At 43.8% G+C, this 17969-nt stretch overlaps 1 protein-coding gene across 1 annotated transcript in view; it reads right to left on the bottom strand.

The window, feature by feature from the left end:
• Nucleotides 1-17969, bottom strand: part of LOC138212032 (phosphofurin acidic cluster sorting protein 1-like) — a 54944-nt gene that overhangs the window by 6433 nt on the left and 30542 nt on the right. The window contains exons 4-21 of the mRNA XM_069172274.1: nt 16656-16781; nt 11973-12117; nt 11773-11864; nt 10577-10654; nt 8631-8690; nt 6703-6863; nt 5762-5855; nt 4419-4502; nt 4157-4275; nt 3563-3698; nt 2989-3093; nt 2741-2847; nt 1878-2032; nt 836-946; nt 626-728; nt 503-545; nt 360-402; nt 115-256 (exon numbers count right to left, since the gene is read on the bottom strand). Coding sequence (XP_069028375.1) covers nt 115-256; nt 360-402; nt 503-545; nt 626-728; nt 836-946; nt 1878-2032; nt 2741-2847; nt 2989-3093; nt 3563-3698; nt 4157-4275; nt 4419-4502; nt 5762-5855; nt 6703-6863; nt 8631-8690; nt 10577-10654; nt 11773-11864; nt 11973-12117; nt 16656-16781 — 1904 coding nt within the window. The remainder of the gene's footprint in view (nt 1-114; nt 257-359; nt 403-502; nt 546-625; nt 729-835; nt 947-1877; nt 2033-2740; nt 2848-2988; nt 3094-3562; nt 3699-4156; nt 4276-4418; nt 4503-5761; nt 5856-6702; nt 6864-8630; nt 8691-10576; nt 10655-11772; nt 11865-11972; nt 12118-16655; nt 16782-17969) is intronic.

The raw sequence follows: 17969 nt of genomic DNA, 5'->3' as shown, positions 1-17969 counted from the left end.
CGTAGAGTTTGAGATATTAATTTATCCCTGCAAAAGAGGAAGCGGGAGGTTCAAATCAAGACAGAAATCAAAAAGATACTGTAAAGCCAATAAATTAAGAGAGAAAAATCGTACCCTTGTGCCGTGAGGACGCTGCCCATGGAGGGGGAGGAGGGGGGAGTGGCCGCCTCCTTGATCATCCCTGTGGGGGAGCCGTGGGAGGGGGGAGACGTGGAGGGGACGGCCAGGCTCACGGCCATGCCCTCCTCTGTGTCTCCTAGACAACCGCAAAAATGGAGGCAAAATTGTCAGAGGCTAAATTGAATGAAACGATTCTTCCTTTTTAGTGGTAAAGTTAAAACTCTCTTTCAAACACTCACCCGTTGGAGAAGGACCAGACTCGATAAGACCAACCTTCACCACCTGGAAAACAGGAAGTGATGTCAGCACACAGTGATGATGATGAGCAGCAGCAGCATCTCTTTTTCAGCCCAAAAGTACAATTTTCCGAATAAAATCTCACCCCTATAAAAGGAATGAACTTCTGGTAGGAGTCTTCATCTCGCCTGGAAAGAAAAAAGAACCAAAGTTATTAATGATAACCTAAAGAGTAAATGCCACGATGTTTGTGGGCGTCCGCACTCACGTCCTGTGTTTGCAGGTGAGCATGGCCTCAGCAATGGGCAGCTGGTGAGTGACGGTGGCTCCGCTGATGTACTGGGCGATTTTTCCAGCGACGTCCAACTGATCTTGAGGGTGAAAAAAATAAATAAATAAAAACAATTAAAAGGGAATAAATGTGTCTGTGGGGAAGTATGATGGGAGGAGTGTGATGATCTGAGAGGCGGCGTGGTACCTGTCTGTGGCGGCTCAGAGCGGCTGAACACGTCTCTCCATGCACCGTCCAGGAAGGAGGAGCTGTAGCGGTTGTCAAGGGCGCCGAGGTGCTTAGCAACAGGATGAGAGCCTGACGAAGAGAAGAGGATGCAGAGAACATGAAGACAGAGTGGAGGAAAGAAGCGACAACAGAAACATGTAAAAAAGTAAACATGTCACACATTGTCCTTCAAATAAACATATTCCTCAGAAATGCTGTGTAGACAAAGAATCTTAAGTGGGAGGAGATGTAAGGACGGATCTGGTATTTAATATCTGTAGAGACTGGAAAGGCTTCAGATGTCAATTGTCAGAGTAAGACAGAACAAAATATGCTATTTGTGAAGATATTTAATCTGTCGAAATTATCTTTGGTCTCATTTTAAAAGCTTAAAATAGTCAACAGAGGAATTTCTGAGTGTTCCTGAGCGCCTTATTCATTTTCAACCGCTATTCTGTTCGCTGTCTTTAACCAACGCTGTTGTAGTCAGTGTTGTGTGTGTGTGTGTGTGTGTGTGTGTGTGTGTGTGTGTGTGTGTGTATGTGTGTGTGTGTGTGTGTGTGTGTATACGACTTCCCCTTTTTGATTTTAAAGTTTGTTTCAGATCCACCCTATTGGAGTGTTTATTTCAATGTGTTTCATGTTGACCCTGATGAAGGCCACAAACCAAAACACGTTGGTCTAATAATGAAGTTCTTCCATGCAATGCAGGTGTTGCTGCAGATTTGACCTCTGTAGAAGTCAGTGTTTAAGAGTTTTGGACCAGAAATGTAGTGGATCCATGCTAATGCCAGCTTTTTGGCACCGGCACCGGTCTCTTTCCCAACTGGTTCTAGATTTGGCACCGGCACTGTGTCGGCAGAAAAGGGCGATGAGATACAGTATTCATCTCAGGAAAATGAACACAGACTCACTTTCCCCTTCGAGGTAATACCAAAAAAAAACAACCTTGCAGCAGTCCGACTCTGCGGGGAACAAACGTAAATCGCCATGGAGACCAAAAAGCGAGGCTGTCTCTCACCCAGAGGCACCACCAGGAAGCGCATGTGGTTGAGCCAGTCGGACGTCTTGCTGGCGAGCTGAGTGACGAAGAACTGCAGGATGGCTCCCAGGTAACTCTGGCCGCCCACCGCCACCACCTTCACCGCCCGGGGCATGGACGAGTTACAGTTACAGCTGCAGAGAGAGAGACATCACCACATCGTCGTACATCAAAACCTACAAGTACGTCAACGGACAGTGAGTGAGCTTTAACCGCAGGTTTAAAGAGGCGGCGATATGAAAGCGCGAGAGGAACGTACACAAATCTGAGATCACTGACACAGAGGCAGAAAGAAGAACATTGTCCATTTCAATTTCTTCAGATCGCTTCCTTCGTCTAACCAAAGATAAAACATTTTCAGTACTCTGAAAATATTTCAAAGATTAAAAAAAAAAAAGAAGATAAAGATAAACTTAATCAAAGTTTAGAAAAATATCATTCCAGGTTTTATACACCTGATTTTTTCTGTATTAAACCAAAATATCATAAACCTTTATCCTTGAAATGATTTGGCAGACGTCAGAGAGAGAGCGAGCGAGAGGGTGGAAAGATAAGAGAGACAAAGAAGGTTTGATTATGACAAAAAGAAAAGTTATTCAGGATGGAGTCATAAATGCAAAGAGGAGGAGGAAAGATGCTGAAGAAGAAAGAAGTGTCCAAAAGAGGACAGAAGAGAGAACAATTAGGCTTAAAGTAGGAAAAAAAAAAAAAAAAAAAAAAGACTACGAAAAGGATGATGAGTCATCCTGCGCGTGTGTGTGTGTGTGTGTGTGTGTGTGTGTGTGTGTGTGTGTGTGTGTGTGTGTGTGTGTGTGTGTATTAAAATTTTCAGAGAAGCTCACAATTTCTGGATGCGAGTGAGCACGGCAGACAGCACCGCCTGGATTTCAGCCGCCGAACACGTGCAGACCACCGGGTGTCTCTGTACCTGGAGCTGCTCGGCGACATACTGCAACACGCAAACGCACACACACACACACACACACACACACACACACACACACACACACACATAAACAAAAAATCAGATGTGTACGCGGCAGACGGACGCCGGGGCTCCTGCTGAGGGAGAAGGTTTTCGTGGCGTTACCTGTCCCTGCCAGTCTGTGCAGTTGACCAGGATGAGGCTCTCCGGCAGCGCCGAGTCCGACAACAAAATCTGGTTCAGCTGATCGTACACCACCTTCCTCGGGACCTACACACACACACACACACACACACACACACACACGCACACACGCACGCGCGCACACACACACACACACACAATGAGTACGTAAATCCCCCCACAGCGACATATTAACTCTTCAGATGACTCATCGGCACATACATAATTCATTTCTGAGCTGAGGGCAGGTCAGATATTATCAGAACGCCTGTGTTTTCTTTACAGTGAGCAGCGTGCGTGGGTGGAGGAGGATGGAGAACAAAGGCGGCGGCGGCTTTCTTTTTTTGGTGTGTTTGTGTGTGTAAATCCCTCTGTGGGAAAACGGCAACATGTGGGTTTATTTTGGTACGCGAGGTTGAAGAGATGGTGGAGCTTATGTTAAGATCCTGGAAAGAATTCTTCGTTTAAAATGCAAAAGTCTTGGCTGAGTTTTTTTTGTTTTGGTGGTGGTGGTGGTGGTGGTGGGTGGGTGGGTGGGGGGGGGGGAGGCGCGTACCGGCGTGTTGTGTCCCAGCTCCGGGGATCTCTCCGAGTCCGAGCTGTTGGTCCGTTCGCTGAGAGGTTTGGACAGCTGTCGCTCCTTCATCGGGGTGCTGATGCGCTTCTGTCGGGGTGTGTGGCCTCCGTCCAACCTGGAGAAGAAAAAAGACAAAACACGGCAAGGTCAAAACGAGCTCAAATGACATCGTGCATCTCCGGGTTTTGGACTTTGAAGACACAAATTACAAGCTAATTTTTTCCACAGTTAGCCGATACATTTAGTTGCGTCAGAGCAATTAACAAGAACATCGACATCCTATCACCTTGTAAAGTTGTGATGGCAAACATGTTAGCAAACCATTTGCGTATCTCATCTGCCTTTTAGCTTTTGTTTTGATCTCGACTAACTCATTTGGAAACTATCTGGTGCTTTAGCTGCCAAATGCTACAAATGCTAATGTGTCAAATTAGTATGTTGGTACGAATAAATTCTGCTTTTCTGATTGTATTTTCAGATTTTAGACACATTTTACTGACAAAAACAAAACAAACATAAAACAAAAATACAGATGCATAAATGGAAGCGTTTGTAATTTGAGAGGTTTGTTACCTTGGCGACGGCATCGGCTGGGTTTCACTTTTGCTGCTCTTCAGGGGTGTACGGAGTTTCTCCACTGACACCGTGATGCAGGGGCCAATCTCAGCAAACAGCTCCTGATCCGTTAGCTCCTGCACGCACGCACGCACGCACACACACACACACACACACACACACACACACACACACACACTGTCTGACTTGCAGCCCTGACGGCAGTGATTCCCCCTCACAGTGACATCAACAAAGATCCCTCCATAACGTTAACTCGTACCAGTGTGTCGGTCTCAGACGGGATCTCGTCCAGGTTGCGGCTGCGGGAGGTTTTCATCTTCTCCAGAGGATGCTGTTCCCCCTGCTGGGGAAGACGATGAAGCAGCAGTCAGTCTACGGGCCTAATGACACTCCAGATAAAAAGAGCCAAAGCCGCAGTGCTCGGCTTCAGGGAGGAAACATCGCAACCGACCTAAAACAACCGCAGTGACGTCCGGGGGATGTTCGTCTTCTAGCGTTTTTGCAGAAATGAATCAAATAGAACCCAATTCACTAAAGAGAAAGGAGCCTTTTTTTCCCCTCCTAAACACATGTTTTTCCAAAGTGTGCAAACAGAAGTCCCACCACTCCAGGCGTATTTCAGTGTCACTATAAACGAGGGAAGTACAGCTGCTTGTGTTTGAATGCGGCAGAAACTTCCAGCGAAATCAATTCAGCTCAGCGAGATTAACCACTTTTTATTCAGCAGATGGCGACTGTCAAAAGAGCTATTGGATTTCTGCTCCATTAAGGAAACGTTGGAGAGAAACATTTATTGAAATTTCATATTTTCAATCTGCTCCCCTGCTGTGGTGAGTTTGGATATTTACCACATCGATGCTGAGTCACATGTTGATTTTGGAGCTCGTTTCATTTGCTGCGAGCTGCTTTTATGACTTTATTATGTTGGTACATGACAACTGAGAGCGTGAGAAGCCCTTTGTAAACATCATATTAGCTTAATGCTAAATGAATCAAAGATACTGTGTACTTACTTAGACAAAATTGGTTAAGGGCCAAAGACTGATGAGGTGTTTAAATGTACCAAATCTACACTGATGCGTAAAATGTTTTATTTGAAATAAATATGCGACAAAAAACAACTAAATTATAGAAGCTGGAGGTGAAAATTTTTCAATAAAAACAATGCAACTACTGATAATGTCTTTCATTATGAAAAGGTAATTTAGAGAGAAAGATTTAATTAAATTTAAGAGAATTCAGAGATTTGGAGTCCATTTAGAGAAAGTCTGAAGAAGAAAAAAGGTGCTTCTGCTACACGAGACGGTTTTAAGATGAGATTTGTTTCTATCGGGGCGACGATGGCTGTAACAAAAACATTCATGTATAGAAACACCTTTCATGGGTTTAACTGCACATCAGCTGCACAGTTTAATGCGGTCATACAGGTGTGTATTGCACCTGTAACGGGTGGCTTCCTGAGGCAGGTTATCATGACATCTAGTCGTAAAGTCAGACACCCTTAGGGGGCAATAAAGATGTTTTTCCACTGGAATCCGTTTTCTCCTGTGAATCCCGCTGACGGTGCAGCTGCTGCTTCCTCGTAGGTACAGAGTTACTCACCGGGCTGAAAGGGTCTCGGCCCAAACTGCCTTTGCTGTTCAGACTGCCGATCTCCGTCTGAGAGCTGGACTGGGACATGCCCTCAAAGAACGGCCTGAAGCAAACAGAGGCAAAAGAAAATCTCTGATTCATTTACTTGTATATAACACGCAGTCATTATAAAGGAAAGAAGACAACGCCTTACTGACAGGGGGAAGAAAAGTTCATCAGTAAGAGTCTGTCACATTTCTTTATATAGTCCAACACCAGCTGAACCATTTATAAAAGACACCTTGGCTCTTTAAAAAGTGCTTCTTTGAGTAAAAAGTGCTTTATTGTATTTTAAAGGTTTCTAAAAATAAGAAAAAAAGAACAGAACAAATATGAAAGCACAAAAAAAACAACAGAAATGGAAACTAAATCAGAGAAAAGGGCTGAAGATACATTTCAAGACCTCTTAAGAAGGAGCCTTTCTAGGTTTCATAACAAAATATATATTTATATTTTATATTTATTTTTGACGAAGTCAATAGCTGTGATGTTTTCAGACCTCTTTTTTTAAAATGATTAAAGGATCATAACAAACCCTCAGCTTTGAGTTTGAGGACGACTGATCATCATTACAGCTTAAGGAAAGAGATTTTCTTTCATGAATTTATATTAAAAAAAAATATGTTTTTTTGGGTGGAAAATAAACATGTGGTTTATTATTCTGAGGTTTGGATTTACATCTGCACCGTGATCAAAGTTAACTGACCCGGTTGGGCTCGTTATAAAGCTTTTAATGTACAACTGCAATGAGCAGTTCTGACCAGCAGAGGGGGCTCTGAATACTTAGTGTGGAACATAAAAAACAGCACCAAACATGTGAAGGTGAAGCAGCAGTTTTAGCAGCAGGTCTGGGCGTGTCTCAGACGTTTAGTTAAAGCGTGTGTGCAGTCATATCACGCTCGGGCTGTTACCTCAGCTTGGGTTTGGGCGTGCTGAGGATGCTGTCGGTCTCCTCCATCTCCGGCCCGCTGTCGCTGGGGTTGTACATCTCCAGGCTGTCATAGAGCTCATCCAGGTCCTCCTCCACCTCCTGGATCTGCTCCCTCGACACATGCTCAAGGCCGAAACCCACCTGGGCGACACACAGAGGAGGCGGGGTGACCAACACACTCGAATACAGTAAAAAAAAAAAAAAAAAGATGCTGCTTATGAAGCTTTGACACTCTGCATTTCAGTTTTCCTCCCTCCATTAACTGAGCACCTACAATGGTGATCCCCAAAAATAACACTCTACACAAGCTCGCTGACAGTTTTGACATCTGAATGTACCCACAGGGCTGAGATTTCGCAGAAGGCAACGAAAGCAGTGAGATGTTTGCACACCACGGCGACCCGTTTCACATGAGAGCGACTCCTCTTATCAGAGAACATGTTTAACTCTGACACCGCAGCCCAGATGTGGAGGAGATCTGATTTACCACTGATGCAAATCTTTCTTCTACACTAGATGGAATCAATTCACATCAGATTATTTATGGTTTATTATAACCTGGGGTTTTTGGTCATCATTTCTATCAGTTAAGTCACAAAAGAGTTTGCAGCAACATCACCGCTTCGCTGCTTTGACTCGGGGTGTTGCATGTGTTGTGAAAGCTGTTAACCACGGAGTGTATGAGTCATCATTTTGTCGTTGCTACTTCACAAAAGTAGCCTGAGCAGGGGGCTTTACATCATGGGACGTTTTTTTTTTTTCTGATATCCCTGTCATCTCAGACAAATGGAAACCAAATCTACAAAAATAACACAGAAGTTGTAATGAATCGGAACTATGCGTTGACTGTTGTGAGTATCGCTGCCCAAAAACAACCACGTACATATTAGCAGAAAGGGTATTACTATGATCAATAATAATGGTTATTACAGTAGTATCTTTAAACATTGCCAAGGTTTCTTGTCAATAAGTAGTAACAGTAATACAAATGGGAAAATGAATCATAGCAGTAATCAGGGCTACAAATAAAGATTCATTTTATCATCAATTCACCGTTTAAATATTTTTCCAATTAATTGATTTGTTATTTAGTTTTTAAAATGTCCAAAAATGGTGGACTAGCGTCTTGTTTTGTCCTGAACGACAGTCAACAACCAAAAGATGTTCAGTTTATCATCATGGAGGACTAAAGGAAGCGAAAATATTCATAATTGAAAAAAGCTGCAATCAGAGAATTTGAGCATTTTGACTCGGTTATCAACATATTTGGTGATTAAGCACTAACTGACCTAATCCTTGCAGCTCTAATCGTGATAGAAGCAGTAGTTACAGTAAGAGTGATTACACTTTTGATACGGAGGCGATAAAACGCAAAAGGCACAAACTCAATGCAAATGTACGAAAATAGCATAAACGTCAATATATTGCTTTTTATTATTAAAAAAAATAAAATAAAAAGGTTTGTATGAAGAGTCTACGCGAGTCCCTACGAGACCACATAAACACACATGTGTGGAAACATTTTCGATGACACTGACGAGACGCACACACAAATAAACACACCGACAGGCTCGGATGGTGTGAGAGCAGCTCCACATCAAACGCACACATTTTGCTTGATGGAATCACTCCAAAAGCACATAAACACATTAAACACACACACACACACACACACACACACACACACACACACACATGCTCTATTTTAAATTACAGTGTTGTTATTCTTCATTTGTCGGAGCTGCCAGCTGAATCTCAGTTGTTGTGCCACATCTCTCCCACACATTTCTCCGTGTCTTCAAAAGCTCAACCGAAATACACGTCGACTCCAGCAAATGCCTCAGAGGCTATAACACACACACACACACACACACACACACATTTTGCACACAGAAAAGCAGAGCCTACCTCATCAGTGACTTTAAACCTCTTCAGCAGGGCGACAAACTTCTGCTTGATGTTGGGTTGCTGCGGAGACAGAGAAAAAAAAAAAAAAAGAAGAGGAGGAAAACAACACAATCAGACACCGAGGATATCGATGTTGTACGTGAGGATGGGAAAACGGCACACAGGGAGCTGACAGGAGCAATAATAACGGCTACACTTTTCACGCCTGATGAGCCAAAGCGGCAGCAGATAATGGAAACAGCTCCAGAACATATTTCTGCTGGAGAGGAAGTGTTACACATGCTGATGTTTTCTGTGGGACTGCAGCTCGTGCGTGTTATTAAGGTTCCTATCAAGGATCTTTGCCTGAATGAATGCAAAGGATTGTTTATTTATTTAACAGGCAAAGTGAAATTGAAAAGGAGGATAAAGTCCAATTTATGAAAAGTGACTCAGCAGTTTTTTTTATATCAGGATGGCGGCACCTTCAAAATGACAAACTCGAGGCTTCAAAACTCTTTTGTAATACCGTTTACATTAATTAGAAGGTGACAGTGAGAAAGTCACTCCCTCTAGAGGTACAAAGTGGTATTACAGACAAGGAAGGGCGGGGCTAGCTGGTTAGCATGCTAGCTCGGGTCCTCGACACAACACCGATGTTTCTACACATCGTGTACATGATTGTAGTTTATGTTTGAATGGTTTCAACTAAATACGTCACGTCGCGCCTTTAAAGGATGAGCGGTTAACGTTTTGGTGCCTGATACACCTTCAGAAAAGTCCCTCAACAGCTCACAGCTGTTTGGATGTCAATAATGTGGCTGATCTGTTCACTGTATATATAATACCTCTAATATTTTTTTTTTTTAAAGATCCGGGTGTATAATCAGAAGCTCATTTCTTTCCAGTCTTTTTTTTTTTTTTTTACCTGAAGCGGTTTATTGAGATGAAGTCTCATCTTTTCATGGGAGGAAACTCAATTATAATTGAAAGTGTGGGATCGTTCAGGGGAAAAGGTGAAAAAATTATTCTCCTGGGTGTTTTAGTTTTGAAAAAAAAACAAAAAAACTAACCAAGCTGTCAACAGCAACATAAGTGGATGTCTGAGTGGCTGCAGAGAGGCTGTAGTGATTTGGAGGCTTTGTCCTAATTTGCTGCTGGAAAACTGGAGAGAGTCGACTCCATGCTGGACTCTGGGGATGTCAATGTTTCTCTCTCTCTCTCTCTCTATATATATATATATATATTTATATATATATATGTGTGTGTGTGTGTGTGTGTGTGTGTGTGTGTGTGTGTGTGTGTGTGTGTTGTGCTGTAGTGTGCAGAGGGCCTGTTGTAAAGGCCTCGGAGCTTTCACACTCGGCATGGATGTGTTTTGCACCTGCAGCAGTGCAGGTGGTGAGTGTGCGCGCCGCCGGCCACCAGGCGGTGGTGTTGGGGTGCAGCGGCGGCTCCATAGGAGAGCTCCATTAATAACCTACTGAGACAAACTCCTGCTGCTACACGCACGCACGCACGCACGCACACACACACCAAACACACATCTCCCCTTTTTTTTTTCCTTGTAAATTGAAGCTCCATTGTAATTTTCAAGGCTGCTGACAGTTTTGTGTTAATCTGTGTCCCTGCTGAGTGTTTGTATATGTTTGTGTGTTTGTGCGTGTGAGGGTGTGTGTGTGTGTGTGTGTGTGTGTGTGTGTCCACACAAACCGGGATGTGAGTGTTGTCGCAGGTGCTTTGTGGGCGACTTGTCTCAATGTTTTTGTTCCTGGAAAATTGGTCTGAATTACATGTATGGAGGGTGAGAAAATGGATTTATAGATGTGGGAGCGAGGGAGGGGAGGGAGGTGTGTGTGTGTGTGTGTGTGTGTGTGTGTGTGTGTGTGTGTGTGTGTGTGTGTGTGTGTGTGTGTGTGTGTGTATGTGTGTGTGTGTGTGTGTGTTGGGGGGGGGGGGATTCTTACTCTGGTGATTGCAGCATTCGAAGGGAGCTTACGCCGCGGCTTCTTCTTCCTCACCTCCTCATCTTCGTCATACAGATACTGAGAGAAAGAGGCAGCAGGTGAGGACGAAGGAGGGAGAAACATTTAGGAGAGAGAGAGAGAGAGAGAGAGAGAGAGAGAGAGAGAGAGAGAGAGAGACGAGAAGGTGTCACAATTAGTGTTTGAAAGGTTACGTCAAAGTAATTACAAGACAAGATTTAAAGGCCAAGACCAATGAATTGATCCTAATAGAGCGTTTTGTGTCCAGAAGCCATTATGGAACGATCCATTCCACATTCAGTGCCGTAGATACCCACTAATGCAAAAGTGTACCGATCCGGATCTTCAGTTCAAACTTGTTTGAAAAGCTTGTAGTTGAAGATAATTCAGCCTGTATTTAGCATAGCTTCCCTTTTGTTACACTCACTTTGGTTTATTTCATATTTTAAACAGTGCATGAAGACACTGTGTGATACTGCACAAAACTTCGGTTGTGATTTAATGACTAAGAAGAGCTGAGAGCAACGGATCTAACCCACAACATGTTAAATGGTGAAAGTAAATCTACAAATGGAGCACAGCAGACCTATACTCGGTTAAAGTTTATAGAAAAAGAAAGTTTGGGTAATTATATTAAAGTTGTTATCTCGCTGCTTCAGTCCTGCAGCCCGCCTCTTCAACCCCGACACGTCTCTTTATCCTGCCGCTCGTCTTCCCTCCTTTCACTCTTCTCAGCCTCGTCGCTCCTCCTCTTATCTCTCTCCGATGTCTGTTCTCTCCTTTCAATCTCTCGCACCGACGGCTGCCGATTCCCCCTCGCAATCCCCCCGAGAGCCATCACCTTCTCTCTCTCTCTCTCTCTCATAACCCAAAGGAGAAGGTAACACAATAAAGAAACCACAAGTGCTGTGCTGACGGTCCCACCGGTTTGTTAGTGAACTCGGCTCCTGTTGAGTGGAGCGCCGCAGCAGGAAGGAATAAATAAAAACGAAGTCGAACCCAATTAATCGATTCAGTTGGAGCGAATCATGAAAGGACTTTTTCAATGGCTGCTTAATCTGCGGTTTAATAATAATAAGGATAAAATGTATTTTCCTCGGAGCACGGAGTCTATTAAGGACAAATTTGATGTCACTGTTATACATGTAAACAAAGTGACTGTCTGTATCTGAACTCACCTGTCCGTGAATGGGGTCATCACTTCCTTCCTGTTCTGACGAGTAGCTCTCTTCCTCTTCTTCGGAGTAGTTGTCGATGTCCGGAGAACGATCTGGAAAGACACCAAAGAAAGAAAAAAAAGGAGACAACTGAAGAGCGGCGAAAGGAGGACAGACATGGACAGAGACAGAGACAGATGCAGTTAAGACAACGTTCTTACCAGACATTTTTGCTTTGGGTCCCTCGTGATCGATGGGCTGGCTGGACAGGGAGTAGACTCGGATCTCGGCGACGGGCACCGAGGCGTCTTTCAGCTGGCTGTGGAGCCCGAGGACCTGGGCGCCCTCGCTGGGGTGCTGCATCACCTGGGGGGAAGAAAAAAAAGACAAGAAAAGCAGAAGAAACGTCTTAAAACAAGGTTAGATTGAGTTTATGCAGAGAGCCTGACGACTTCATAAAGTTATACACAGCACATCAGACCACATTCAAATCTCATTTATTCTTCCCATCATGATTCAGGTTTTGGTTTTTTTTGTCACACAATGTAGACTTTAAAACCAGCCAAAAATGATATTAAACATATCACGACAGCAAGAAAATGTAATGATATCTAAAGTCATATGACAAAGTATCATTATATCGGGTACGTTATTTGTATATTTAATGTGTTAAGTAAGAAAAATGAAGGTTTTCATCCATATTTTCACATTGGTCTCTGTCGTGCCCTCACAGCATGCTGATCTGAATGAAATCCTGACATGCTCCGACAACCAACTGTTGACATGCTCCGACAACCAACTGTCTCCACAGATGAGATGCATCTGAATGCCAAAATGGCAGAATGCAAACAGGATGACGAAGTTAGACGCACAAACTTTTAATAGAAACGTTCAGAAATAAAGAACCCTCGGCCAACGCGTCATTTAAACAGTGTAGGAGAAGAAGGTGATGAGAGTCTGAAGTAAAAGGCCCTGCGGACAGACTGAAGCGGGAGAAGGAGGACATGAGGACAGACGTGAAGCGGATGCAGAGAGGTGGACGATAAAGGAACGAGGACACAAAAGGAGGCTGAAGACAACGGACCAAAATAGACGGCAGGGACGAAAAAAAACAAAAAACGTGAACATGCGAAGCAGAGACGATCGTTTCTCTCTGCATCTGCAGCAAAAGGCGGCGTCACGTCTCTCCCGTGTGTGTGTGTGTGTGTGTGTGTGTGTGTGTGTGTGTGTGTGTGTGTGTGTGTGTGTGTGTGTGTGTGTATCTAACCGAGTGGCACCCAGCCTCTCTCAGCAGTCTGGTCACACTCGCAGAGTTAATGAAGTCTGAGCGGCTTATTATGGAGACAGCCTTAGCCACACATTAAAAGGGAGACATCGCCGCCATACATCCACTCACTTGGCTGAGGTTCAGTTGCTTCGGATGCTTCAAATGCTGCTGGCAGCTTTGTGACGCTCCCTCAGCTGCTAATTTTAACCGTTTCCCAGTCACAAAGGCAATTATGTAAATCTGACAAAAACAGCACGAAAGGCTGCAGTGTGCATAATTAATGAGAAACACTGATGTAATTTGACTGTTTGTTTTCTTTCCCCATAAAAAGACTGAAAAGCCCCTGATGGATTTACTGAAAGTTCATCTTCTGGAAGTAAACCGAAGCTTTTTAAAGGTCCATTTTAATAGTTAAAATAACCCTTCGACTTGTGGGGATGTATAATGGTGAAAGAACACGCAGAACAATTTATCATCACAAAGATAATCACAGCATTTAAGTGTGACTTTTTTTCCACCTTCAGATTGCTGCAGGGTGTTTACGGTCTCCGGGTGGCGGAGGAACGGCAAAATAAATACGGAGGCCGACCGAGCTGGCGGTGTGCTAATGCAAAGGAAAATGGAACGACCGAGTTTTCAACTCGAGTGTAAAAAAACGACCGAGTAAACGTGGATCGCAGTGCAGCAGAAGGAAGCGGACACCAAACGACCTCAAATGACCTCTATGGATATTGATTGAAAAAGATATATAACATCTTTTTTTAAAGTCTCGTTAAAATAAAAAAAATAACTTCCTCATATTTTTGGCCATAATTGTCCGTATCATAAAAGGACCATAAAACAAAACAAAAAAGCATTTTAAAACCATGACATTTTTACGTAATCTCACCAATTTAGTTTCTTTGTGTAAAATAATGTGGTTTTTAAAGGTGATTTCATGGTGCTTTAAAAATTGTTTACGCCCAGTCATGAACGTCAGATCTCTTAACAGCCTCCCTCCGCCGGTGACATCACATAAAACCCGAAACTGAAACGGGACCCGAGGAGTTTATATTTTCCAAGGTTTTTTTTTTTTTTTTAAAGCCAGACTGTGTGACTTTTGAGAAATCACAGCGTGCGTCTCCGACAGATGAAAAAGGTCGATTCACGAGCAATAAAACGCGCCGGTTCGGCTCCCTCACGAGTTCTCCCTCGGCCCGGTATGAACAGCGGAAGGTACTGTTAGGACATTTAAGATGCTGCGTAACTCACATCAGCGGGTGAATAAAGTAACACTATGTTTGCTTGCAACACTATTAAATTGGATTATGGCGAGCACAGGCGGCTAACAGGCATTTCCCCACCGATCCCTATTTGTCTGCGTTTTATAATAGTTGATTATCAGTCACTGCTAATTCGTTCTTTTAGTCACACGGAGCGACGGGTAACAATATTTCATACCCGTCATGTGACCAAGTCGCGGTTCTTCAGGTCCTCACGGTTTATCGCCGAGGCCTCATTTCGAAATGACGACTTTGAGGAATGTAATTTAATACGTTAATCCGAGCTGTAACAAGTAGACGATTAATCCATTCGTCGATCGACAGAAAATGAACTTGAATCTGGTAAAAACACGAACAAGAATAATCTCTGGCAACAAAAAAAAATGCCAATCACTTGCTCTTTCCAGATTCTCACATTTGATGATTTGCTGGTAGGAGACATATTTGTTTTTCTTTTGGACAGCAACGTATGTTTTAGATGTTTTCTACACTTAAAATAATAACCAGATGAATCAATACTGAAACGAACAGGTACAGGTAAATATATATAACTATCTTTAAACTCCAGATAATCTTGAAAACTGAAGGCAAATTTGAACGTGTGTATTTAAGGCTTTGCTTTTCAAAGAATCTGTACTCTGAGCTCAATTTTACAGGCAAAGCATTGTGACTTTTATTTTCCTCACAGGATCAACAGTTCATCCCGGTCCTGCTTCTTGCTGGGTCAGTGGACTCCACCTGTCATCTTAATGAAGCGCGGTGCCATCGAAGTGACATTTCCCCCGTGACTCTGACAGCCTCCTTGTGCCCCCTGCAGCGTATTATTTTTCTGACACAGCTGTGGAGCTTTTAGGCCGAATACACCGACAGGAGCTCGACTTTCACCGCAGCTCCGAAGTGGAAATGAGTTTGGACCTTTCGGGAGTGCGCGTCTGTATTTGTGCCCTTCGCCCTTTGTCGAGACTCCAGCTGTCTGTCGAAAGGAATCCATGAATAAAATTTGACTGCATTTTTCCATGCGGGGACAGACCAGAGGGGAGGAACATCCTCTTTTAGATAAGAGGCGTGACTTCAGCTTGTGTTTTCTATCAGTTTATTCTGCCGTTACGTGCACTTTAATTTGCTCCCGACAGGCCACTCGACTAACTTCTGAGAACGTCCTGTTTCTCTGCATTCTCTGGTTCTCTCTGTAAAGTGGAGCCAGTTTGTTCAAGCTGTTTTTTTTTGTTTTTTGTTTTTTTTATACTTTGATTAATTCTGACTTCACTCCAGGCGTTCATAAAGTACGAGCGACATCCACACGAGTACCGACCCGCTCCATAAATCACGGGCCTTTTAAAACAGCTTCACATCGCCACGAGCCGGAGGAGATGAGGAGCTTTTTGGCAGAAGAGCCTCAAATTTAATTGGGAGTTTGATTTGTGGCGACATTTATGTCCGTTTCGGAGGAGAGCGCCAGGTCAAAGGTCGGAATCCGACGTCTGGTTATAAAGTGCACTCGCTTGAATTGAGTGGAGACGAAGGTAAAACTAAGGTTAAAGTCAAATAGGCTTCGAGAGGCATCGCAGCGAATGAAACTTTGAACGATAAAGGAGAAATACGAAAGAACAAACGAGGGACGACCGCTTCTGCTATTCTGGTGGATGTCAAGTTAGAAAATACTAACGTGTGAGGGGCATGCTGGGAAATGAAGTGAAACCGAGATTGGATTTAAGCAGAGGGCAGAGGCTGCATGTTTAAGGAAATGAGCCTTCGGTCCGGTAGTTTGTCGGGTCAACAGCTCAGATCAGCAGGGACGTTTGTCTGACTGAGGAGGACGAGACTCCGCTGACTCGGCAGCTCGCTGAGGAAGCGCCCTCAGACGCACAGCTTAACCTCCATCTGCTGCTGAGGACGTGCTCGCTGCTGAAAACCTACAAGCTTGAAACCGCTGATGAGGCTCCTCAAGGTTCAGGATTTGATGCACTCTCACTCACCACAGAGAGGTCGTCAGACATTTTGCTTCCTTATTCATGAGTAGATGATTGCTTTACTGTCGATTAACTAATCAATTAACTGACTAATAATTTCAGTGCCACTTCCAGTAGTAAAACAAAAAGTGAGGGGTGAAAACTGGGAAATGTTTGTTGATTTGTTTTAAATCTGATTTTAAAGAATACACATTAGAAAGTAATTCTGATCCTAAAAGTGAATTTGAGCTCCAATGCGCCACATTCAGGTGTGTTCTCTAGAGTTGTTAAAAAAAAGGCATGCTGGGAAATGGAGGAAATAACTAAAAGAGCAAAGAACAAGAAAATGACAGCAGGAGATTTAAGAGTGTTAAAAGTACACAATAAGAGCGTTGTGATACTTTAGAGCTGAGAAACCGTCGATACCTCGGCCATGTTGATGAGCCCCAGGGCCAGAGTCTTGTAGCCCAGGATGGTCCGGTTCTTGTACCGTTTCCGCCGCTGCAGCATGATCTGAAGCTTGTTGGCGTCCCTCTTCAAGAAGTGTGGGTACTGCACGTAAAAACACACACATTAGCGCACATGCACACACACACACACACACACACACGCACACACACACACACACACACACACACAAACACATACCTGACAGGGGGGTTGATTGATTGGCTACGGGGGTTCAGACTGATAAAGCCATGACATTTGTTTTTTAGGACCTTATAATTAGACTGATCTAAATGGCTGCTTGCGCAAGGCGCTGACACCTTCCGACCTGTCTCTGGCGCCCATAAGTGTCGAACCACTTAGTCACATCCGAACTATATGACATAACCCGTCATTAAGGATCTCACCGGATGCACTATAAATGGAACAAAACCTGGAACAACGTTCGAAAGCCCTGAAATGAGTCGGCCTCGTCTCTCTGCAGCGCTGCTGCTGCTGCTGCTCAGAGTTAGATGTATAATGTATAATGACTGGCTCGGTGCGCTCGGAGAGATCCAGAGAGAGAAACCCCACTGACCTTTTAGCAGCATTTAGACTCATGGAAATGGGAAGGGATGATTTAGAGCAGAAGAAAACCCCGTTAGGAATTACATTAACCGTCCTCCGGCTGAACGCACGGGGAGAGCCAATGTTAGGCCCGGTGTGTGTGTGTGTGTGTGTGTGTGTGTGTGTGTGTGTGTGTGTGTGTGTGTGTGTGTGTGTGTGTGTGTGTGTGACGTACGCAGCCTCGATGTTCATTACTGTACATTGGAACATGTCCTGCACCTGCATGACAGCGTTCGGGACGGTTTTGGCTTTAAACAAAAATAAACGCGTCATCGTCGGATTTAGCCGAAGGCTGCAAATATATTATATTGAACTTATAAATCTCGTGTGCTCTCTGCTTTATCAGAAAATAGTCCCTCCGCAGGTCTCATGACGTATTAGTGTGATCATTCGGCTAAATGTATATTTGCTGTGGCTCGTGACAATTACATTTTCTCTGCTATTTTGAGATGTATTAGTTCGTGTCTAAACGTCCACTAGACGTATCTACATCAGCGCTTCTGCAGACGTTCGTGGTCCCCGGAGGATGAATCCTAATGGTGTCAGTGATCCCCTGACCTTTTCCTGTTGCACCACAATGACATGAATGCTCATATTTTGAAATGAAATGACTCAACAATGCTTGGATGGATTTCTGTCATATTTGGCGCAGTGCCTTTGTTTTGTTTTTTTTGTTAAAAAAAATAA

Source organism: Embiotoca jacksoni, unplaced genomic scaffold (assembly GCF_022577435.1).
Source record: "Embiotoca jacksoni isolate LCO1_2020_lvr unplaced genomic scaffold, fEmbJac1.0.p SCAF_51, whole genome shotgun sequence".
In the NCBI taxonomy this organism is placed as follows: domain Eukaryota; kingdom Metazoa; phylum Chordata; class Actinopteri; family Embiotocidae; genus Embiotoca; species Embiotoca jacksoni.
This window is presented reverse-complemented; position numbering and strand designations above follow the sequence as displayed.